This window comes from Podarcis raffonei, chromosome 4 (genome assembly GCF_027172205.1).
Source record: "Podarcis raffonei isolate rPodRaf1 chromosome 4, rPodRaf1.pri, whole genome shotgun sequence".
In the NCBI taxonomy this organism is placed as follows: Eukaryota; Metazoa; Chordata; class Lepidosauria; order Squamata; family Lacertidae; genus Podarcis; species Podarcis raffonei.
The window spans coordinates 27,007,481-27,031,969 of record NC_070605.1 but is presented as its reverse complement, the minus strand read 5'-3'; the positions used below and the strand labels follow the sequence as shown (position 1 = coordinate 27,031,969).

The window sequence follows — 24,489 nt, the reverse complement described above, 5'->3', positions numbered from 1 at the left end:
TCTACGTTGACCTCAGAACATTGCTTAACGAATACAGAAACCGTATGTTTAGGTTACTCAACAGACATTTAAGCACATTCCAATTAGTTTTTTTCGAAAACTTTTTTTTAAATTTGATGGTGGAAGAGTGCCATGGATAAGTAACTTGCAAGCAGCAAGCACGATTTATGTTTCGTTTTTGTACATTTTATCATTTTGTTGTAAGACAGTCTCTTCTGCACATGTAATTTTGAACCGTGGAGAGTTTTCTGAGAATCAGATGCCATCACTTGTTAAGGGAAAGATGTATGCTTACTACAAAAATGCAAGAGAAGCTGTATACTTGGACCTTAAAGCTTATACCAATACCTGACAAAATAATAAAAGTGCAAGAACAAAACAGATGTGTGACTCATTTGTGTATCTCTTAAAAGCTTAATGAGACGGAAAATGTCCTCTTTTAAAAATGGAGTCTGCAATGCCTCTTTTCTTTAGCTGTAACCCTCAAACCATTCCAATTCATTGGACCTAGGTTGTAGTAGGCAGTATAAGGAACAGTGCTTCCATTTCTTACAAATTTACATGAATTCTTAGTAACACATGCAAATATACACACTTGTAGAGAGACACGGTTTTATCCAGCTAAATAACGGCGTGCTTGCAGAAGTCATTCAACACACAACAGAACTTCTCCCTCCCTCATTGCAAAGCTGTAAGACACATCCCATGATGTTGGATAGGTCTCTTGGATCTTGTAAAGAAGTCTTTCAGAGGAGTCGGGGAAGAAATATGAGTTGCATCAACTTGTGCATTGTTCCCTAAAGCATTGCACTCATGGAACAACTTGAAGTTACCCTCCTCTTTTCTGGTGCACATAAGACAGCTAAGAGGTGACATGATGGAAGTGTATAAAATGATGCATGGTGTGCACAAAGGGGGAAAATCATCTCTCTGCATAACACTAGAACTGACTGACATCCAATGAAGCTGAAGATTCAGGAGAGAAAAGAAAGTACGTCTTTACAGAGAGCATAGTTAAACTGGGGAATTCTCTCTTAAGAGGCAGTGGTGGCCAGCAACTTGGAGAATAGACAAATCCATAGAGTAAAAGGCTGTCAGCAGCTACTAACCCTAATGAATATGTTCTGCCACCACAGTCAGAGGTGATAGGCTTCTATATACCAGTTGCTGGAAACCACAGGGGAGAGTGCTGCTGTGCTTGTGGGTTTCCCATGAACATCTGGTTGGCCACTGTGTGAACAGGATGCCATATGGGCCATTGGCCTGATCCAGCAGGACTATTCTTCTGTTATTTATGACTCTGGGATCTATGTCCTTATTTATGAGGATCTGTGTACTGTTAGGTCTGCTGCATCGTGAACACAAAGACACTTTCATTAGAAAGTCCCTCCTTGCAACTATTTTTGACTCTAATCCATCTCTGAGCTAGATTACTGATAGCTCATCTCTTCGACCTTTACTCTGGATGCTCAGGAAGTGATTCTGCCCCATTGATTGTGTGTCAAGAGTCTTGTTATCCTTACATGCCTCCAACATGGAGTGGGTGGGAGATGGTATTTTTTAATGACCCTAAAATTTCAAATGGTCATGGTGCAACTTGGGGCAGATTTAAGACTACCAATGCTGTTCTAATCCACAACTGGATTTGAGCCAATATAGGTTATGGTCCTAAACATGGGTCTTTGAAAATTGAATTGCAGTGGAGTACCATTTAATTCAGAGCCACTTTCTTTCAAATAAATACATGTAGAATCACCATCCTAAACACATGAACCAACATACTTGAAAAGAAGAGGAGGAGGAGTTTGGACTTGATACCCCACCTTTCACTCCCCTTAAGGAGTCTCAAAGCGGCTCACAATCTCCTTTCCCTTCCTGCCCAACAACAAACACTCTGTGAGGTGAGTGAGGCTGAGAGACTTCAGAGAAGTGTGATTAGCCCAAGGTCACCCAGCAGCTGCATGTGAAGGAGTGGGGAAGTGAATGCGGTTCACCAGATTACGGGTCCACTGCTCTTAACGACTACAGCATACTGGATCCAGTGCATCAGAAGTGGCATCATTGTCATACTGGAGAGACATTATGATGGGTGTCTGTGGATTGAAATGCCTTGCTTTGTTTGCTTATTCAGGGAGTATGCCCTAGGAATGGGTTATTTGCCTTAAATTTAAACAGTTTGGGTTTTATGAATTTTGCATTGGGTGAACTGCAGTTATATAACCCACTCTGTTTGGGTGTAAACAAGATGTGTAGGACCACTTCTCCTTGCCATGCATAATTTTGCAAACTTATTTATTAATATTTATTAACATTTGTATACCACTTGACAGGAGCTGAAAAGAATACAGTGAAGGTGTCCGCCTGATATCAATAGGCAGGGAATGCCAAAGTGCCACTGCCCTAAATGATAAAGTTCTTACAGATGTGGTACGGGTATTATGTGGCACCTGTGAAAGTGCCAATAAACTTTGATCATGTCGCCTCTCATTAACCTTTTGCCTAAAATAAAAAGTTCCGAATGCTGCAACCTTTCTTCACAGGGAAGTTAAGCTATCTGCTCAATTATTTTCGTTGCCCTTTTATGAACCATACATGCCTGGCATGCTTGAAAGTCACAGGATGTTGACTAACTATTGAGGGCAGTAGAAAACTAGGAGTGAAGTAGAATGGAGTGGCAGCTTTCTAAACCGTACCATTTTGCAACAGGCTGCAGTTGTCATGCCTAAATCAGAGAGATAAACCTGTCCTGCAATGTTATTCCACGTTGCATTCAAAAATGTTGTCCTTAAGCATAGAAGCACTGCTGTGGAATATGCTGCTTGAACCATTACAAGGGTGGAGGAAATGTGAATAAGCCTAGATGATAATCCAAGTGCTGATCAAGAAATAATTCACAACATCTGATTGCTTTGAACACTGCAGAGCTAGCCATGGTGCTGAAATGCCTGTTTTCTTTGCTCCCTTGAACTGTGTATAAGCTGAAGCAGTCCAACAAACCCATTTGATAACTCACAAAGACAATTACAAGGTCACTCCACCGCTCTACTCATTATAGTCAAAGTCAAGTTAAAATCTTTACCAAAGACATTCTCATAGTTTTATACTTTTCCACATATAGCAGCTAAGTAGTGTGTCTTATGCACAAGTGATTTTGAAATGTACCATTGTAGACAGAGATAGAGTTACAATTTTGAGCTTCAAAACTCATAGAATAGCCCTATGTAAGAGTCCAAGCACTGGTTCAAACTACTATTACTACTTGGCATCTGTTTGTCTTGAGAGACAATGAAGCCAAACCACTGCGTTAACAGCACCAAAGTAACCTCCTCCGGGCACAAGCTGCCCAGACAAGACTCCCTCTTGGCCCAAAGGAAGCCAGAACAATACATTCGACCTCAGCCTGGCTGCAGGAGTTGTCAGAAGGAGGCTTACAAGGCACCATCCAACCATTTTAGTGACTCAACTCCAGATTTGTGTAGGGTTTACTCCTTGTCTTTTCTTCTCCCAAAGATATCCTTCAAGGCAGACAAAGTTTAGGATCAGAGTTTTCCTTATCTGTACAGTTTCCCCCTACAGCACATGCAGAAACCACCTTCTTGACCATTGGATACACTGTTGGTCTCATCCACTCAATTTGCTGCAGCCTGTTTTCACATGGAGGGGAAGTCCCTAACTCATCAAGGGCTACCCTAATCTGGTTTGGCTGGCCTGTCGATGCCTTTTCCTGGGATGTGGTAGCTGTTGCATGCTGATAGCTTCTAGGAGCCACAGGTGAGAGCCCTCTAAGGTAACTCTGCTGACTGAAATGTGCATGAATTTACTGCTTTATGGGGTTTTTACATGATTATTTTCAGTTTTATTCTGACGGTCTGTTGGGTTATGTGCATGGAACCCTGGTCTCCTTTGGGAGAAAAGTAAAAAACAGTAACAAATAAATGTTGCTTCCAGACTGCATAACAGATCATATACCTGAACAAACTAGAAGTCTGGGTCAAATAATGCAAGAGCCTTGTTTAAAAAATGGAAGAGGAAGACCGACCAATCAGGGCTTTGTTCCAAAGCCATATTGTAAATAAATCTCTCCAATGTCCCCAAATATGTTCTTATGGAATCTCTGGATATCTTACTGCCACTTGACATAAGTAATCACACTGTTTATAGAATACCAATACAGCTACACTTTTTTAAAGAATCAATACTGTCTTTATAGATACATCAATGTGGGAATTGAAGAGCAGCTGGCTGGTGAGATTCCTACTCTAGGCAAGACTGTTTACTGGTGGTCTTCTTATTTAATGTTTACGTTAACAATCAGTTCTTTGAGTCCCAGCAAGCAGTATAGTTCCTGCTGTCAATTTAATTTTACGAACAGTCCATTAGTTATTTATTGTAACTATTTATTTTGTTGGCATCCGTTTGTCTCAAGAGACAATGGAAGAGTGTGCCATTGGAGAGTTACAGTGCCTGCTGTGGCTGTAGAGACCAATTGCTACCACTGTAATTAACCTGTTTGGTGAAACAATAAATCTAATTTGTATCATTGCACGAGTATTTTATTAGTTTTCCACAAACATGAAATGGAGAGATAGCCCACCGATCTGCAGAGGAAAAAACCCACTTATGATCCATCCACCAGCATCTCCGCCCCCGTTGCAAATGATATATCAGTCACTCAGACCGCCTTGCTCCAGCAAAGGAGCAATTGGGAGCTCAATTTAAGTCCTGGTTGTTCCCTTCTTTCCATGTGGACACCTGCCCTACATCTGATGTCTCATATGGCATCAGGTGTGAGGCAGGTGGGCATGGTTTGCAAGGAGGAATCGCCTTTGCAGCAGTTCTCTTGCAGATGCTGCTGACTGAACCTGGGCCTATCTGCCTGCCAAGCAGGCACTCTATCCCTGAGCTAGAGCTCTTCCCTGCAGCTAGAAATAAAACAAAAATGCCATAAATCACCACCAGCAGCTACCCGTCAAGAGGAACACAGCAACTGTGCTGGCACTGTGAGTGGATGGGCTCCTGCTGACTGAAACCAGAGACAATTCATTTTTTTTTTGAGCATCCTGAAGCCAGAACTTTTGTGTTCTCCTTTTGTATTATGTTGTGAACCGCCCTGTGATCTTCAGAAGAAGAGCAGTGTACAGATTTAATAAATAAAATTTTAAATGCCTCAGAAAGCATTTAGTTTAGGCTCTTTGCCAGCCATAGGATTATTATTTATTGAATTTATATACCGCCCTATACCGGGAGGTCTCAGGGCAGTTCACACAACAAAATCAAAATATAAAAACAGAGAACATATACCAGTAATCAATATAAAAACAACCATCGAATAACACCCCTCCACAAAAAAACCCCACATTTTGAAAAGGCAAAGGAGGAGCCAACTCCTAGGGGCCGAGGACCCTTCAGCCCCCCAAAAAATATTTGAGGGAGCCCCCACCCAAGTTGATGGGTAGTATTGCCATTCAAATGTCTTCTGATCTATTATCTAGCAACATTTTATTCAAGTTGGCACCCCTGCTGGAGACAATTCGCTCTTTGAGCATCTAAGGGCCAGAACTTTTGTGTTCTCCTTTTGAATTATTTCTGTTGCTAACCGCTCTGCGATCTTTGGATGAAGGGCGGAGTAGGACTTTAATAAATAAGATGAATATACACACACACACACACACACACACACACACACACACAGTGGTACCTCGGGTTAAGTATTTAATTCGTTCTGGAGGTCTGTTCTTAACCTGAAACTGTTCTTAACCTGAAGCACCACTTTAGCTAATGGGGCCTCCTGCTGCCGCTGCGCCGTCGCTGCACAATTTCTGTTCTCATCCTGAAGCAAAGTTCTTAACTTTCTGGGTTAGCGGAGTCTGTAACCTGAAGCGTATGTAACCCGAGGTACCACTGTATATATATTCACAAAACATGGTTTGGCCAGCGACTGCTCTTCGCCAGCTCTCTGTCCCTCTTGCCGGACACGACCTGCCCCCGCCGCCACTACCCGCAGCACGGGCACGACTCCCGCACCCAAAGGCCACACTTCCCACGTGCAGCGGGCGCGTTTCCCGCCAAACTCCCGGCCTCGCGCTGCAGGCTGCTTATGAGGCACGTGCGCCCTGGCGGCCGGAGCGGAGACCTTCCTCCGCAGCTGACGGGAGGTTGCGGCGAGTCGGCGCGTGGCGCGAAGACCACCCGCCCCCCAGTCCTCCTCTTCCATTCGGCCAGGCCCCCCCCTCTCCCCGCAGAGGTGGCTGGCGCTGCCCTATAACTCCCGCTCGCCCCCTCCCTCCTCGCCCTTCGAAGAGCCGCAGCGGAGAGCCGAGGCCAAAAGCGGCGCGCGGGCTGAGCAGCTCCCTCAAGAAGCGAGGCCAAAGCGCCCGCCAGCCGCAGGGGAGGCGTCGTCGCCGCCGCGTGCGCGCGGGAGAGGGCTGCGCGCGCGAGGTAGCGAGCGGCCAGGAGTGGATGGCGGGGTCGTCACGGCCGCCGCCGCCTCCGCCTCTCCTCCTGCCGCTGCTGTCGCAGCCCTAGGCGGCCGCCGGGCTCGTCTCCCGCCTCTGCCTGGGCGCTGCTGAGCCGCGGCGCGCCAGGCTGCTGCAGCATGCCGAACCCCAGCGGCCTCGACAAGGCGCTGAAGATGTCCTTGCAGAGGAAAACCAAGATCCACTCGGCCGCTGGTAAGGGGGGGGGTGGCGCGGGGAGGTCGGGGGGTGCGAAGCGGAGGGAGGGAGAAGCGCCCCCGGAGCCCCCCACTCCTCCTCCTCCTCCGCGTCTTTATTATCCCCGCGCCGCCGTCGCTGCATCCACTGCGCAGCAGCAAGCCGCCTCTCGCTTCTTCCCCGCGCGAGCTTTCCATTTCATATTTATATCGATAGAGAGAAAGCGCGAGGCTCATTCCATGCATATTTCATGGCGACCGGGTTGGGGATTCGTGACATCATTCACCTTCCTGCCCGCCTGGTTGGATGAGGTCAGGCCAGGGCATTCGGGGGGGGCGCGGAATCAAAAGAGCTGCTCTTCGGAAAGGGAGATGGTGCGATGGGCGGCAGAGGGAGGGGAAAGGGTCATTGCCAATCTGCTCCGGATCGATCGGTTTCCAGTTTCGCTTTTAGCGTCCTCCAGGGAGAGGGAGGGTTCTGCTCGTGGCTGGGCCTGATGCCGGATTGACCCTTGCAAACCGGCCCGGGGATTTTCGCTACAGTGCGCGCTCGTGCGTTTTAAAACACCCGGCTCGTTTGCGCTTTTTTTAATGTCTTGCGCTTGCCTGCCGCTCTGGCCGGTTCGCAAATTGAATAAAATACGAAACCTGTCAATTTGTCAGCCAGCAGCAGCAATAGCAAAGCCTGCACTGACTGGCGGAGAGATTAGCATAAACCCACCAGTGCGCTGTTTTGTGCATATAACTAGTGCACCCGGTGATTCATCTCCTTCCGCATGTAAACATTAGATTCAGAGTAGGGCTTTTCCTCCAGACCTGCAGCAGTGGGAAAGGTGGTTAAATTATCCTGCTCTCCTGCTCCAGTCCCAGTAATTATACACATAATCTGCATTAAAACATGCACAACCTTGCACGCTAAATGCAAAAATGCATATATGCAAATACAGACCAATGCACACATAGGTCAGTGTCACATATAGATCAGCGGTCACATATGCACATATAGATCAATGAGCACTATCTATTCTAAGGACAGATGGCCTAATTTCATGGGTGTGGGTATGGGTGTGTGGGTGTGTTTATGATGGCCTGTATCCTAAATTGTGTGTGTATGCACACACAATACCATTGCTCTCTGTCCGAGGCAATTGATGACCAGGCATTTGATGACATTTGTGTTCCTTCATCCAGACTACAACCCGTGCATCCCGTGACTGCTGCCTTGCTAATAAGTCCAAATTCAGTTCTCCACATTTTTGTACCAGTTTGCAATTTATTTATTTCAGCAAAGGCCTCATGAAAATTCACCATCATATTAATGTGATTTTCTCCTGATATGCAAGTCTTAGCAGTATGCAATTTTTTCTAATGTGCACAGTTTTGCAAAGCAATTCTCCCCAATGTAATGCACTTTTAAGTGTTACTTTCACAGATAGATAGATAGATGATAGATAGATAGATAGATAGATAGATAGATAGATAGATAGATAGCAAGCATTGCTTGGCTGGAGAACTGCAACTGCAAAATCTGGAGAAGTGTGGATTTTGAAGGGTGGTTGTGTTTTGGTTCATATGTTGTTCTGGAAAGTGAAAATTAGGTAGGTTTGCCTTTCAGTGCAAGCTGAATCGAGTTTCTCTCTCATTCCCAGTAGTCTCTCTGTGAACATTCTACTCCTGAACGTGTTGGTGAAGAGATATTAAAGCTCATCTAACAGAACTTGCCCCTTCCTTCCTTCCTTTCCATCTTTCTCCGGGATGGTTTTGATTTTACTTTAGAGCAGCTCTGATTTTGATCTAAGCCATGGCAGTGTGCATGTGTGTGTGTTTATCCTTTCCCCGGGTCCTGTGCTTTCTCCACCCTGGACCACAGGTTCTCCATCTTTGGCTTGGGTGGTGCTGGACAGCTCTTTCCTGCCATGCTATGCTGCAGCTCCCCGTTCCCCCAGCAACTGCGGCCTGAAGCAGCCACCTCACTCTGCCTAACTGTAGGGCTAGCCCTAGGTTGCTTTGGTGCATTTTGGGGTTAGAAGGCAGCAAATCCAGATGCCTCCCCACCCACATAATGAACACAGAACACAATCCTTTGGGCGGTTGTCATGTATGAGGCCAATGGAAATGGACTTGAGGTGCAAGAGCCCATTAACATTCTTGTGCAGCTCCTATTCATTTTGCAGGGATCTTTGGAGAAGAATTTTCCAACATGCCCGATGTTATCTGAAAGTGGTCTGTTTCTGTTTCAGACAATAGAAGCCCGTATCCCTCTCTATTGCCTTTCATGGCATCCAAAAGATGCCAACAGAAGGGCTTACCTCACCTTGCCTTGTGGTAAGACTCCGTTTGCCAGTACTCCCACCACAGTTTAAGAAATTACAACTTAAGTGGAAATGCCAGGGTAATACTAAGGGTGTGGAACATCAGACTCAGGGGCCAAATGTACCCCTCCAACCTTCTCCATATGGCCGTCGGACCACTCTCCAGGCCATACCCCTAACTGGCTCTGCTTCACACCCTACATGTTTTTGCCTGGCTAGAATATGTCCCTGAAATCTTGATAATGCCTCTTGCTTGTCTGGATGGAGACTAGACAGCTGTGTGTGTGTAGGAACCACATCATGTACTAAGATAGAGCTTACATTGGTTGCCCTGCCTACTTCTGCCTCTGGTCCCATCCACCACTGGCATGTGGCCCCTATAAAGTTGCCCCAAAAGCGAATGTGGCCCTCAGCCTGAAAAAAGATTCACTACCTTGGATACCTTGGATTTTATATGCATCAAGCATGTGTTCTGCCACTGACTTTCGTTCCTCTTATGCTTTCAAACTTCACTCGTCTAGCTTACATCTTGTCCCCAGGTCACATTTCAGGAGCTTTCAGGTAGCACCCAAAATTTATTGGCAGTGGAGGTGTTGCAGGCAGGAGATTAGAGAGAAGATGGTTCCTAGGAGGTGTGCTCCTCTCTAGGGTTGACGCAAGGAAGCACAGTGAATCAGCCTGGGTTCATTTAACGCATGCATTTGGGAGAGTTTTCTCATGAAATATATTTCGGGGAAGCACAGTCCGCTAAGGGCATCTGTTCACTACTTGCATCTGCAAAGTCATTTGAAAAACACTGCTGTACCTGCATTGAAACTTGCTGTTGCGTCGGGTCAGTGCCCATACTGTTTAGTATCTGTTCTGGGGAATGACAGAAATTTCTCTCCTCCCTAGTTCCGGAATTTGGCTGTGTCCATGAAACCTATGTTGGGTTACATGACTTTTAATGTTTCTGACTTGTTCCTTAGCTGTTCCTTGCAATTCTTTGATGAAACTCCTAGTGGACTAATGTAAAGTACTACTCCCTTTTACTGAAATCACACCACTGGTCTTTGCTACCCAGTATTCTTGAGTCTGCCTGGCAGCTGCTAAAGGGATTTCTCACTGAAGTTTGAACCTAGTGTTTGAAACAATGAATGCCCTCTACCACTGAGATTTAGTCCTTGCTTATACAGTGGTGCAGTTTAGGTTGGATTTGGAATCAAAATCTGGTCCCATAAGCCCAGCCCCATTGTCAGATGGCCACCCAGGTGATGGGGAGGGGGTCTACTGGGGCTGGCGTCAATTGCCAATGCAGTTGCCAATTTTCTTTAAAAAAATAATAATACATTTTATACCTGGGGAAAGGCTAACCAGGCATGTACACGGTTACATATCAGATGCTCATCATCTCATTATTATTACTTTAAAAACATACCCTTTTCTAAAACACAATGCTTCTTATTCCCAAGTTAATGTGTTTAACACAGGCTTTGTCAACCTCGGCCCGCCAGATGTTTTGAGACTACAATTCCCATCATCCCTGACCACTGGTCCTGCTAGCTAGGGATCATGGGAGTTGCAGGCCAAAAACATCTGGAGGGCTGAGGCTGAGGAAGCCTGGCTTAACAGGGACAAAACTTCCGTTTTATTCCTGTAATCATGACAATGCTGTGATGTAAAATGTGAAGGATCTGAGGCAGCTGGTCACTTCCTCGTCGGCCACTGCCGCTCGCTTCCATGGTTCCACTGTCTGTCCTCAGGGTCATTTGGCAGCCTCCTGGAATGTGTGGGGGCCCAAACCATGTCTGATACATTGCTTAATTCTGCTGACTCTTCCTCTTTCAATTGCTATATTTTTGGTGATTGCGGTTTTTAATTTTTTTTAATCTTTGCTGGCTTCCTTGAGTGTTTCAGTTTTCAAAGCAGAAATGTTTCAGATAAGCAGATTTCAGACCAGAGCTGGCCTAACAATAGAGGCAGGCTAGGCAACTGCCTAGGTTGCAAAAATTTCAGAGGTGCTTAGGAGTACATTGAGGTGGAGGGAGTATTGTGTAAGCTAGCATTTCTGTCCCATTTTCTGATGTCCCTTTCACACGGCAGTACCTGCTGTGTTATGGACAGAGGCTTTCTGGCTGACGTTCTGGCAGGTTGCAGCACTGAATATCATTCACATCAGTAGGTGTGGTGTGCCATGGCAATGCACATCATTGCACAACATTGCTACTCTCCCACTTTGCCTCACATGCATGCTTCCCCCCCCCTTAATCCCCCCATGAACCATTACATGTTATGGGCCAGATTCAACTAAGTAGGTGTGCTAGCTGGAAGCAGCAGTTGTGTCATGGGCCAGGAGTTGGCTTCACCTGCTGGGCAGCAACCTGAAGAAGCAGAAGGCAAAGTCACTCCACCTGCTGATGATCAGGAGCCTTCTTGCTCCTGATGAGAACCAGCTGGCTCCAACATCCTTCAGCAGGGTTTCTAGCCTTAGTCAGTTGCTGGAAACAACATTTGTGATTCCTGACCAAACCTTGCTGCTTCTTGCTTCTCGTGACCTTGGACCCTCGGCTTTCTTGACCCCCGGATTGCCTGACTAGGTGAACTTAGATACTCCTGACTTTAGGACTGAACTGGACCTTGTATATGAACTCTGCCTCCAGGCAAGTACCCCCCCCCCCGAAACTTGGCTGGTTGGCTGGCTTCTCCCTCCATTGAGCTCTGCTGTGGGTGGCAGCACAGGACTATGACCAGTTTTCTTGTGCGTCACAGTTGTGCACCAGGACGTTCCCCTCTCTCCTCCCCTCGTGCGCCCCCACCCACCCAAATCAGTTCTGGGGGCTCTGGACAATCCCCAGAAGAGTGCAGAGGCCAAAGGCAGGATCGTTCCATTGGGAAAGCTGAAATACTTGCACTGATGGAACAATTGGAAGAGTGTGCCGTTGAATTCCTTGCCTTTGTATGCATTTTGTACATGCTATAAAATACGCATTTGAGTAGAAGTGCATCCCCCCCAATATACACCTTTTCTATAGGTGGGTTGTTGTTTTTTGGTTTGTTTATTTTTTTACATACAATCCTTATTTGTGTACATGCTTTTAGGGACTGAAATTTCATGGCAGATCACAGAATGTGCACAATCTGACTGAGCCGGTGTGGTGTAGTGGTTAAGAGCGGTAGTCTCGTAATCTGGGGAACCGGGTTCGCGTCTCCGCTCCTCCACATGCAGCTGCTGGGTGACCTTGGGCCAGTCACACTTCTCTGAAGTCTCTCAGCCCCACTCACCTCACAGAGTGTTTGTTGTGGGGGAGGAAGGGAAAGGAGAATGTTAGCCGCTTTGAGACTCCTTAAAGGGAGTGAAAGGCGGGATATCAAATCCAAACTCTTCTTCTTCTTCTTCTAGTTGCAGTCCCAACATCAAATTGATTGAGTCCACTGTGTACCAAACAAATTCCACCTCCATCCCTCACGCTGGTCAGTATTTCCCAAAGCTGGTGCCCTCCAGATGTTGCTGGAGTCTCTCTCCCATCAGCCCTGCCCATTGTCCATGCTGGCTCAGGTTGGTAGCAGTTGGAGGCTGTCAACATCTAGAGGGTCCCAGGTTTCCTATCCATGCTTTAGTGCCACCAAATAAGACCATAATAAGAGGCTGCACATTGATTTAAATTTAAGTTATTCTCTAAGATGCTTACAACTCTTTTTCGTTGAAGCCACAGAGAGCAGTGACATGCATTCTTTCCTTCCTGGCTCTTTTAAGTTGTCTAAAAATAAGCTGTTGTCAATATCACACTAGGTGGTTGCAAAGTGCATTTCTCCCCCCCCCCCCAAAAAAAGCATCACTTGAAGCTTGCAAAAAATCTAGAGGTCAGATGTTGACACCATTAATATTGATTCAAATAAATAAATGCTGTTCCAGTCCTTTGTGATCTCCATCCAGGGGATGTCAAAATATTGTTGTATCAAAGCAGTAATTACAGTATCCCTTTTCAAAGTTTGCAAAATTGAGCTATAAATGCTAGGCGACCTGATGGTGCAAAGCCATTATCCTTATTTAGCTAATGGGAATTTTTTTGCTGTCTGTACTTCCCAGTATAGTGCTAGTCTTCTAACTTTGTGGGCTTGTGTGCGCAAGGGAAAAGTTACCTGGGCTGGCGAAAGGCATGCTGTGCCGCAAAAGCCACTTGGGCCTCCAGTGACAATCTAGGAGCATCGTGTGGCTTCCAGGGTGTCCATGAACCGCCCCCCCCGATTGGTCTGATTTCATTTTTTCTTTGACACAACAGAATGAGTTGTTTTTCCAAGTCTTTACATTGTTGTGCCAGCTGTCGCTCCACACAGCAATGGATGTGCCATTCAGGAGGTAGGGGGTGCATTTCCCAGCTGCAAAACAACTCATCACGGTTGAGAAAATGTGTATTCCCCTCTACGGATGCCTCATTTGGGGAGTTACATTTGCATTCTTCTTTGCAACAGTTCAGCACCAACTCTGCAGTAGACTTTGTGTCTCAAAGGCCCCTTCTGCTGATCCAGAGGAAGTCCACTGCACTTAAGTCTCATTTAAATCAATCGGACACATGAATCAATGGGAGAAGTTAGTCACTACTAATTTAACATCCCGTTTATTTCATTTTGACTTAAGCTTAAACACATTTACTTTCCTTGAATCAGGGCCATAGCATTCTTTTGGAACACCAGTCTTATATCTCAGTAGCACAGTGGTCTAAACCACTGAGCCTAGGGCTTGCCGATTGGAAGGTCGGCGGTTTGAACCCCCGCGATGGGGTGATCTCCCGTTGCTCGGTCCCAGCTCCTGCCAACCTAGCAGTTCGAAAGCATGTCAAAGTGCAAGTAGATAAATAGGTACCGCTCCGGCGGGAATGTAAATGGCGTTTCCGTGCGCTGCTCTGGTTTCACCAGAAGCGGCTTAGTCATACTGGCACATGACCTGGAAAAACTGTCTGCAGACAAACGTCGGCTCCCTCGGCTGTAAAGTGAGATGAGCACCACAACCCCAGAGTCATTTGCAACTGGACTCAACTGCCAGGGGTCCTTTACCTTTTTAGAAATAAATTCTACTGTCTAAATGTGTTGCTTTTGTGAGCAATGGAAAATTCACAACTTGGTAGTTCCTACATAGCAGCAAATCATGATTTGCAAAGCATGATAATTCTTTCCAACAAACCATGGCTGCTGAACAGCTGTTTGAGCAAACTATGGTTTGGGTGTTACATCTAAATCAATGGTTACCATGGCCCTTAGTGTCTATTGTTTGGGAAGAAAGCCACACAAACCATGGCTTACCTCTGTGTGAGACACATTTGAAAATCCGACTTTAAACTTTGGTTAGCACAAACAGGCCCTGTGTCACCACGTAGCATTGCTGTATAGCTTCTGGAGCCCCAGGGCTCTAGCAAGGCTCATTCCTGAGGCCTTCCCTGGATTCCCCTTTATCTGCCACTGATAACAAGCAGCAGGCAACTGGATTAGGGATCCACCATTTAATTTCACACAATACCCCCCATTCTTTGTCTCTTCGGGGCATTATGGGAAATTTAAATGGACAGGCAGGAACCACCATTTACATTTCTGATGTCTCCTTGGAGTAACACTAAATTGGGGACATTGTAGGACTTTGAAAAGGTGTGCTACCGGTCTCTGTTGTTGCCAGGTGGTGCCAGTGGGGCAGTGATGTAGGAAAGGGCCCTAGATGGCATATTTGATAAGCCCATCCCGTTAAACCTGTAGTCATATTTGGGCACAAGCCATGACTTACTGCTACATTTGAACTGAACCCATGGTGTGATTTTCAGAGTTGGCCAAAATGGTGGGCCACTGCCTCAGTTAAGTGCAGAAGTGTGCAGGGATGGCTTCATGAAGGCTTGGAAGTGATTACCCCTTGAACAATGTGGCTCTCGGTTTGAACTTGGGAAATCAATATGAAAAACTGTAAACAGCCTGGGGATAACAGACTTGTCACTCCATGTTCCATGCGGATTTTGCCTTCTAGCGGTAGGGAATCAACCCACGTTAGTCTCTCATGTTTAGCAGAATAGACATGAGTTTGGGTGATTTGTCATGATTTGTCAGCACAGAGAGCGAAATGCCCATATACTGTCTCTCACCCGATTCAGACAGCTGTAATAATACAATACTTGCAATATAATGGGCCAGATTGAAATACCAGTTTCACTAGTGGAAGACCCTGCAAGGACTCCTGCTAGTGCAATGGGGCTTCCCCTCTCTCTGCCTCTTGTGCTTGCACTAAATCCACTCTAAAGCGTTGGGTGATCCTGAAGAACAGTGTCCAGGGGGGTGAGAGATTGTTCAATCATTTCTGCTTGCCTAGCAGAACAGTCTCCTTAGCACTACATAGGATTCCACCCAATGGGTTGTAGTCAACAAACTTTTACTCAGAGTAGGCCCTCTGTAATCAACAGCGATTTTAATTTCAGTGGATCAACTCTGAATCAGAAATGACACACCTATATAAAGAGTATATTATGCCGTCGGTTCAAGTGTTCCCATTATGAATCTATGAAATGGGTAACAGATTGAGGATAATGAGTTCCTCAAATGATAATGCTTACTTCTAACAAGGTATCACCTCAAATGTCTGGTGCCAATTAGATGGAGAGATTCAATGCCACCTTTTTAGTCTGGTGTGTGTGTGGCTTAGTATAATGCTGCACTGTTCTGCAGTAGTGATGCGCAGATCAAACAATATCAAAGGTCTTTTTTTACTTTCATGAACACCTGCTTGGTTTTTAGCTTCCTTTTGGTAGTCATTGATTCCCCCGCCTGCCTGCTGCCTCAGACTGCAGGTGGAGGGTTGTGTATAAAGTACTATCCTCTGTATAGGTTGAAAAAAACCCTCTAATGGGAAGACTAGACTGCAGCCAAGTATTGCTATTTGCAAGCAGTCTTTTTGGTACACTTGAGTTTTTAAACATGCAACATCCCACCTGCATCTGGGTGTGGCAAAGCCCCATCAGAGTCTTGACCACATGATTATTCTAAATGGGTAGTTTGTCTCCTAAGAGCCAATGCATGGGGAATTCAACACTGCATGGTGTTATGGTCCAGGCTGCCTCTTGTTTTGAATGCTCTGCCCCAAATGCTATTTAAAACGCCTCAGGGAAGTTTCTAACAGTGCATCTGGACCGGAATGCAAATGGACTGTGATCAAAACGAATGCTGGTGCCGTTGCAAGACTTGACTAACCGCAGATGCCATAAAGGCTACTATGCTTCCTGCAGGGATCGGCTGCATGATCGTGTTCCCATGGATAACTATTGTGTAGCAAATCAAAAAGACTTGAAGTCACTCCCCATCAGCAGAACCCCAGCCTGCTTTCTGCAAGCACCAGCTGTGCAATGGGATTTCATGTGGGAAATTTGGTCACGTAGCTGATCCAGCAGGGTTTCCAAGTACCCCATACCTAATGCCAAATATGACATTAGGTGTGAGGCTGGTGGGCATGGTTTGGGGAAAGTGGCTCTGTGGGCCAGATTTGGGCTGCGACAATTGACTTGACGGCAAACAAATAATTGCATAACACTGGCTGCTGGTCTTTTGCCTGGCATTACGGTAAGTGTTATCATCTCTAGGGAACAGATAATAGAAACAAGGATATGGTGGTAGATTCAAAACCAAGGATATTTGATTCCCCCTCTCACCTTCTCAGTCATCAGTCACCACCAATTCCTGGACTCTGAGCTGTCTCCCCCGGGGGTTGCCTTCCACCACCTCTCCTCTGCATCCAGCCAGTCCATGCCCTTGAGATCCTGGCCCGTATTAGCAGAAGGAGCCAATGTGTACACAGAAGGCATCATGAAAAGGGCAGCATGTAAGAGCTGGGTGTTTTGCAGCAGCATATTCATTTTAAAAGACCTCCCTGGATGTTACTGCTTCAGCATCAATATGAGCAGCATTCCTCTCTGGCCTCTGTTATGAATGAGGTTTGCTTTCCTTTTGTTTGGCATATACTTAACTTCTGAGTCTGTCTGCATTTGCTCTGTGACCCAGACCTTTCCCTGCTGAGCTTTTGGGAGGGATTGCAAGCGGTATTATTAAAAGCTTCATACTGATAGTTCTTAACCTTAACCTACCCTTCTACAGAAGGTGGAAACCAGGTTTCCTGCAGTTCCAGCACCTTTTACGAAACGTTTCCACCATGATTTACTGGGGCAGTTGCACGTTTGGCACCTAGAAACCATGCAGTGCAGCCCTCTGCCCAAGAAAGTGGCCATTTGCCTCCACTTCCTGGTCAGCTATTACAATCCAGGCTGCAGCATGCCATAAGCAGAGATAGGCGACACCCAAGGCTGGCTCCAGGTTAGAACAGCCCCCTGGCAAAGTGGTACCCAGTGGTCTCTACAGAGAAGACTAAGCTGCTCTCAGTTGCAGTTGAGTCTGCCCACTTGATTGTACCTGGTCTTCTTGTGGGCCCAACTCTGCTTTTGTTGTCACTTCAGGAATGACAGTCTGGATGCCCAGTTGCAGCGTATGATTGGGTCACATGCAGCTTCCAACCTGCAACTTGATTTGCACCCCATTGCTCTTTAGTGGTGGTGCTTTGTTAGCAATTAGGAGCAGCAAGAACCTTAGAATTTGTCACCATCCTGTGCATATGATGTGCCTATAAGGAGGGAGATCATGACATCAGAGCATGATGGCAGCCACATTGCATGTGTGATGTGTGGAGGAAGGAACTATTACAGAAAGTGACCTAAGAAGAAGGATGGCCGGGACCTTATAACAGAGGGGTATCCAACATGATGCCACTCCTGATGCTGCTGAACTACAACTCCCATTATCCCATGCCATTGATGGGAGTTGTAGTCCAACAACATCTGGAGAGGACCACATTCTTTGGCAGAATGTTGGAAGTTCTCTGCAGTGATGCTCACAAATTGAGTAGAGCCATCTGTAACCACTGCTAATGGTTTAAGTGATCAAAAGCAGATCAATACAACTTTTAACCTATGCGCTCATTCAGCTGTACAGATGTATCTGTTGAAAATGTAGGATGGGTGTATCTGTCCAGGCTATGGCATCAGGTCTGTGCTTGCTTTGTCATGCATGCAGCACAAGTTACCAGGCCTACTCTGTGCCGTTAACAAGCTGCCAGAATTTGGGTGGCAGAAGATACAACTGAAAACTCTTTGCAGGTTCAATTTATCATAGAAGGGCCTGGAATTTACATTAAAAAAATATTTTATACTAGTCAGAAGCTGAGTTAGTAAGAGCAATAATGCCTCTGCTTGCTGCTATCTTTAATTTTTGGGGGTGCGGTGGGGTAGAGATACTGCTGTCCACTTCTGCCCACATTAAAATCTAGGATTTCTTTATTGATTTCTGTGTTCAGCTCTCAGTTTTGTCCAGGGACAGTTAAAACTATTATCTCAGTGTGAACCAGGAAATGATCTATTCAGACAATAAGATCGTTATATTTGCTCTTTTTATATCTCTGTGCCTCTTCCTTTGCTCTCTTTTGGTCATTTCTCCTAGAGCAGGAAAAAGGGTAGAGTGAAATTGAGCACAGGACAATGGAGAAAGAGAGAGAGAGAAAACCTTCTACTCTGCTCCTTTCCTCTTCTGCACTCCTTGTCTTCTCTCCCTGCTAGCCTCTTCCGCCAGCTGATCAGCAGCATTTAGAATTCTCTTGGGCTGTTGAAACCATGACATCTTCTTCACCAGCCATTACCAGCCAGCCAGTTGCCTACTTTTCTTTTCCAATGCTCAATGTTCTTTGGCTTCTGAGCATGCTTAATCTGCATTAAGCTCTTTTTTACCGGCCTCATAATTTATTACAGATCAGAAATGACCTAAAATAAAACCACACAATGCACTATAATTTTAAATAAATAGCAAAATACAAAACAAGGTACAGTGGTACCTCAGGTTACATATGCTTCAGGTTACATACGCTTCAGGTTACAGACTCCGCTAACCCAGAAATAGTGCTTCAGATTAAGAACTTTGCTTCAGGATGAGAACAGAAATTGTGTTCCAGTGGTGCGGCAGCAGCAGGAGGCCCCATTAGCTAACATGGTGCTTCAGGTTAAGAACAGTTTCAGGTTAAGTACGGACCTCCGGAATGAATTAAGTACTTAACCCGAGGTACCACTGTATACCAGAATGGTCAATGGCTCAAGTGTACACATGTACAAAATAACAAATGACCTATATACATAGGGACATAAGAAGCTCAGTATTGTCTACACTGACTGGCAGCAGTTATTCAGAGTTTCAGAAAGGGAACATTCCTAGGGGACTACCTGGAGATGCCTAGGATTGAACTTGGGACCTTCTGCATGCAAAGCAGGTGCTCTACCACTGAGCCATGGTGCTGGTTGGGGCTGATGGGAGATGTAGTCCAAAACACCTTTGAGGCTGGCAAAGGCTGCATTATGGCAGCATCTTATTTCATTTGCATGTGGGTTCTGTGTTGGCCGGTGCATGGAATGCCAGCCTTGGAGGCCTCTTTCCCTGTGTCATTTTGCAAAGGTTAAAAATTAAGAAAGGAAGGCTAAGACGTTAACTGCTGAAGGACTACATTAAGAAGATTGTGAGTCTTAAGCCATGAGTCCCTTCTCTGGCTGAGTTCTGTGCCCCCAAATAGAACTGGATTAGTTGGAGAAACAAGAATGCAACTGAGATGAAGAAGGGGAAGGGCCCTCACTGAACAAGGCTGGAATAAATACAGTTTTTCCAGGTCCCAGGCATCAACATTGAGCTTTTAAAGCAGCAGCAGCACCAGTCTAGGAGAAAGTCCTCTGCAAGGGTGGAAGAATCGTTTAAATCGGAGCTTTCCAAACTTTCCATGTTTTTAGACATGCATCGTTTTGCGACACAGTAATTCAGTTTTACTAGCATACCAGAGGTTAAACAAACCCCTTTCCAACCCTGGGAGGAGCATGCAGAGCGTTCGTGCAACACACCTACACACTGCAGCCGACACACTGATGTGTCGCGACACACAGTTCAGAAAGCTCTGGTTTAAATAACCCCAAGTGAGAGCATCAGGTTCACGGTTGATGACTCACTGGGCAGTTTTCTAGTCTGTAACTAAACAAGGGAATCCAACTGCAGTTGGGAGGGAAACTGATCAAATGGTAAATATAACATTAAAAGATTGTGCGCATGCTGTCCTTAAATAGAAAATGATTTGGCATGGAGGAAGATACAAGGGATCAAAGAGAGTTGTGGGGTGTTTTTTTAAAAAGAAGCCAATTAAAGGATCAAGGACCAAGATCTGAATGTGAGAGATAATTAAAGGTAGCAAAGGCAGGTTTAAAATAGAACAGGTAGATCGTGTCCTGGGGAACAAAGCGATTACAAGACAAATTGCCGGGAGAGAAAGCGAGAGGGCAAAAGGCAATGGAAGTGTGAGAAAGTCTTAGGGAAAAAAGAAAGAGATGAGAAATACAGGAATGAATCTTAACCAATTAAGAGTGTAGAATCCTTAACAGTCACAGGAAAGGTTGCTTTGTCGGCTGTACAAAGAATGGTGACAGTGAAAGAGGTGTAAAGCCTAATGGTTGGTGACAGAGCCTTCTCTGTAATGGCCCCCAAACTGTGGAACTTCTTCCAGATGAAGGTGCACCAAGCACTGTTTCTTTTAAGTTTTAGGTGGTCATTGAAGAGGCGGTTCTTTCTCATTGGCCTTGGAAAGTTTGAACTATTCTTGTTAGTGCCCCCTTATATACCATCTGTTTTGTTGAAGTGCATGCATTATGTGGTATTTTGGGAGTGAAGTTCTTTATATTTGGGTTATTGTATGGTACTATCTTTAGATGTAACCCATCCTTTGACCTTACAGGGAAGGATGTGTAACTAATTATGTTGTTATTATTGTTATGGTGCCAACTGTAAAAGGCCCCACAAAACACACCATCCTAAGGCACATTGTGGGGTTGTTTTGTGTTGATAAATGGGCAACTGGTATCTTGATTTTAGGCAGCTATTGAAGATGTTTTCTTTAAGAAGTCTTTTCCTGAAGTGCAATCCAATCATTTTATGGAATATTAATTGCACATATCTAGGAATGATTTTATTGTTTGTTGAGTGTGTTTTTATTGTTTTTTTAGAGCCTGTTTTTTATTTTTTAATGTTTTAACTCTCTTTATCTTGTTCTACACCACTTTGATAGCTTCTGACCACAAAGCAATTTATAAATAAATAAGCAAAATAAATAATAGATATATTAATATAAATAGGGAAATGGGAATTATTTGAGGAGAAGAATGTGCTTTGAATTGCTTCAAAAGACGTAATGTGTACACAGCCTTAGGCAGAGTAATTTAGAACCCTTAACTGGAACTGATGAACCAAATAGCCCCTTCCTGCTGGAATCAGCACAAATTGGTATGTGCACACTTCTTAATATAAAACTACCACACAGGAAAGTATTTGCTTTAATTACATCAAATTTCCTGTGTGCATTTACAAGGTCATGGGTTTTGTTTCTTAGCGAAGCAGGCTGCCAGCATGTGGAAATAATTGCATAAAGCATATTTTGTGTCATTCCACCTTACCTTACTCTGAGCACATTGTACTTGAGATTCCTACAAAAAGTCATATTTGACAACAGAGTTAATAATAAATTGGAAGGAATGTTAAGTGGTTGAGGTAGAGAATGGGTGGGGGTGGCTTTTGCTTGGTAAGATCAGAAATGAGCGGCAGCAACTAAGATTTGTAACCATCAAAGCATTTGTAAAGATTTGTAGATTGTTGCAGACAAAAGCTTTTTTTTTTAAGGCAGCAGTTTGTTAAATATAACTAGGAGATAACTGCCATTATGCTCTTGCCATCCACACCCCAGAAATAGGAACGATGTGAGGTTTAAAGAGCTTGCACACATCATAAGTTTTTGAGGTCCACAGAATGTATATAACCTTTTGCCTGCGCTGCTCACTTTTTAAAACCAGCTAATGGCTCGTGTCTGCTATGGGTAAAATATTAACTTTACATGACCAAATTACAGTGGTACCTCTGGTTATGAACTTAATTCGTTCTGGAGGTCCGTTCTTAACCTGAAACTGTTCTTAACCTGAGGTACCACTTTAGCTAATGGGGCCTCCTGTTGCCGCCGCGGGATTTCTGTTCTCATCCTGAGGTAAAGTTATTAACCCGAGGTACTACTTCCGGGTTAGTGGAGTCTGTAACCCAAAGTGTTTGTAACCCGAGGTACCACTGTAGAGGGTTGGGAATGTGTGCAAAATGATTCTGCATTGCTTCTCCTTGCCTGTCCAGCTCGCTGTGCAGTCTGCATTTACTTTGCCACCAGGCAGCTGCTGATCATGCGGTGAATAGTAAATATGATTTTTGCTCTGTGTACTGGGTGTGTGATGAAGCACTTGCAGGTTCCGTTCACACATAAAGCTAAGTGAAACCACAGGTAACTGTGGGCAATGAGTTTGTGGGTACTAACAGGCCACATTCGCACTGCCCACTTAAAGCACTTTGATACCATTTTGAAAATTCTGGGTGCTGAGAGTTGTTAGGAGACCCCCATTCCGCTCAAAGAGTTGCAATTTTCAGAATGGTTTAACAGTCAATCCCACTTCACAGGGAACCCTGGGAACTGTGGCTAGCTACTTATTTCTTTACTTAAATCTATCACACACATACAAATGGAAATGGCAATAAAAGCATATACAAATTGTTCAAATATTTTAATCTTATGAACTGTCCATTTTTAAAGAAAATATCATGACAGTGTACAAAAAGAGAAAAAGGGAAACAACGTATATAGAATATAATTTTAAAAACAACAGTATTTTTGTTGTTTTATTTTTAATTTTATGTAATCGTTGCATGCCATGTTCTCTAATGTAAACAAATTTATATCTCAATGCAGCGATGTTAAAATGCACTAAAAGATGAAAATAAATAAATAAAAAACTGCTTTACCAAAAAAAAGGGGGGGAGAATACTGTATAGGTAAAACCAACAGGTGCAACAAAACAAGGTTTTGCAGCCTTTTAGAAAATACAGCAGTGCTGGAGCCTTCCGTTGTTGTTCTGGTGTCATCTGAACTGGAGATCAGATAAAAGGGTTATTCTAGCAAGGTGCAAATGGGTCATTAGTATTCACTTAATAAAGGTAATGGGGAATTAATCTGTGCAGTGGAGGTAAGGAACTTGTGGCCTTCCAGATGTTGTTGGACTCGAACTCCCACCAACCCCAGCCAGCATGGCCACTGGTCAGAGGTGATGAGAGAGTCCAACAACATCTGGAGGGTGACACGGTCCTCATCCCTGCTCTAATACAAAATCACAGATGAGCACATCCTGAGAAACCCTAGATTACAAGCATTTTTTTCAGGATGTGTTAGTTTGGGATCTTAATACAACCTGTGCTTTTACAAGACTATTTTACTCCAATAAATGGTGTGAGGAGGCAGGAGAAGTCACGTTTGGCAAATCTTGTGTCTCAGAAAAGGTTGTGTGAACTGGTTGAGGGAGTTTCAGATAAGTTTTTGATAAAACAGTCCTACTGTAATAAAATGATTAAACAAAGCAAACAGAGACAAGTAATGAAAAATGCAGTGAATTAGACTAAGTAAAATCTTCACGATGCCAGAATGTCTACACTTGGCAGTAGGAGCCTCTGGTTGGATCCACAGCAATTATAATACACACTCCCTCCAACATGAAGTTGTTGGATGGGAACACAGGGGTTTTGTTTGGGGTGGGGTCTTTTTGGCGAGTAGGTGGCCTTAGGCAAGCCAGCCTAAGGAAGATGCATTAGTTCAGCTGAAGTGAACTATGACAGCTGGGGAAAAAATAGCATGAGTAAATGCACTCAGTCTACAGATGGGGAAACATTTTGACCAGGGATTGGAACACTCTGGCCTACAAACCTGGTGAGACCCAGCTGGTCTCCCCCATTTGGCCAACAAGATAAGCCTCTAGCTACCCTATCTCCACAATCCTTTCAGCTAGAAGACATATTGGAAAGAAAGGCAAAAACGTGCTATTAGCGCAAAATAGAACATCCACACTGTGCCCCTTTCTTGCTGCTAAATCTGTACTACGGTAGTTCACACTGTGGAATGGGTATTATAACCCCAGAATCCAGCAGCAATCTAGATACAGTCAGAGACTGCAGAGGCCCTAGCTAATGAGGACCAAGTCAGGGCTGTGAACCAACTGTTGGTGATCAAGAGACCACTGTGACTCAGGTTGTTTAGACAAGAACCCCACCCCAAAACCTCTCATACTACCAGGGCCCATAGGGACATAGCCAGAAGCATCACAGAACCTTCCTTGAGCCTGAGGAACCAAATGCCTTCTGTCTTACCAGTTCAGTGGTGCAAGGCACACATCTGGCAGGATACTGTGGAACATAGGAGAATACCCATCTTCAGGCCAGAAGTTCTCCAAAATGGGATGGAGCAAGGGAGAGATAGTCTAGAGGCAGAGGCTTAAAAGGCCCCAGTCTCCATAAGTTGCTCACTTGGAGCTCTCCGTGGTTCTGAAACTCCTGACCTGCCTTCTCTGGAAGGAACTTCTATCCCACCAGAATACAATGAAGGAGAAA

At 44.8% G+C, this 24,489-nt stretch overlaps 1 protein-coding gene across 5 annotated transcripts in view; it reads left to right on the top strand.

Moving 5' to 3' along the window:
* The first annotated feature begins 6,471 nt into the window (after positions 1-6,471).
* ATP8A2 (ATPase phospholipid transporting 8A2) overlaps positions 6,472-24,489 on the top strand; it is a 318,241-nt gene continuing 300,223 nt past the window's right edge. For 3 of the 5 annotated variants that reach the window (XM_053385918.1, XM_053385917.1, XM_053385913.1), the window contains exon 1: positions 6,473-6,671. Coding sequence is in view for 3 of the 5 variants with exons in the window: in XM_053385913.1 (XP_053241888.1) it covers positions 6,596-6,671 (76 nt within the window). In the remaining 2 variants the exon portion in view is untranslated. Of the gene's footprint in view, positions 6,672-24,489 lie in introns of all 5 variants that reach the window. The other 2 variants (XM_053385915.1, XM_053385914.1) reach the window with 1 other exon arrangement.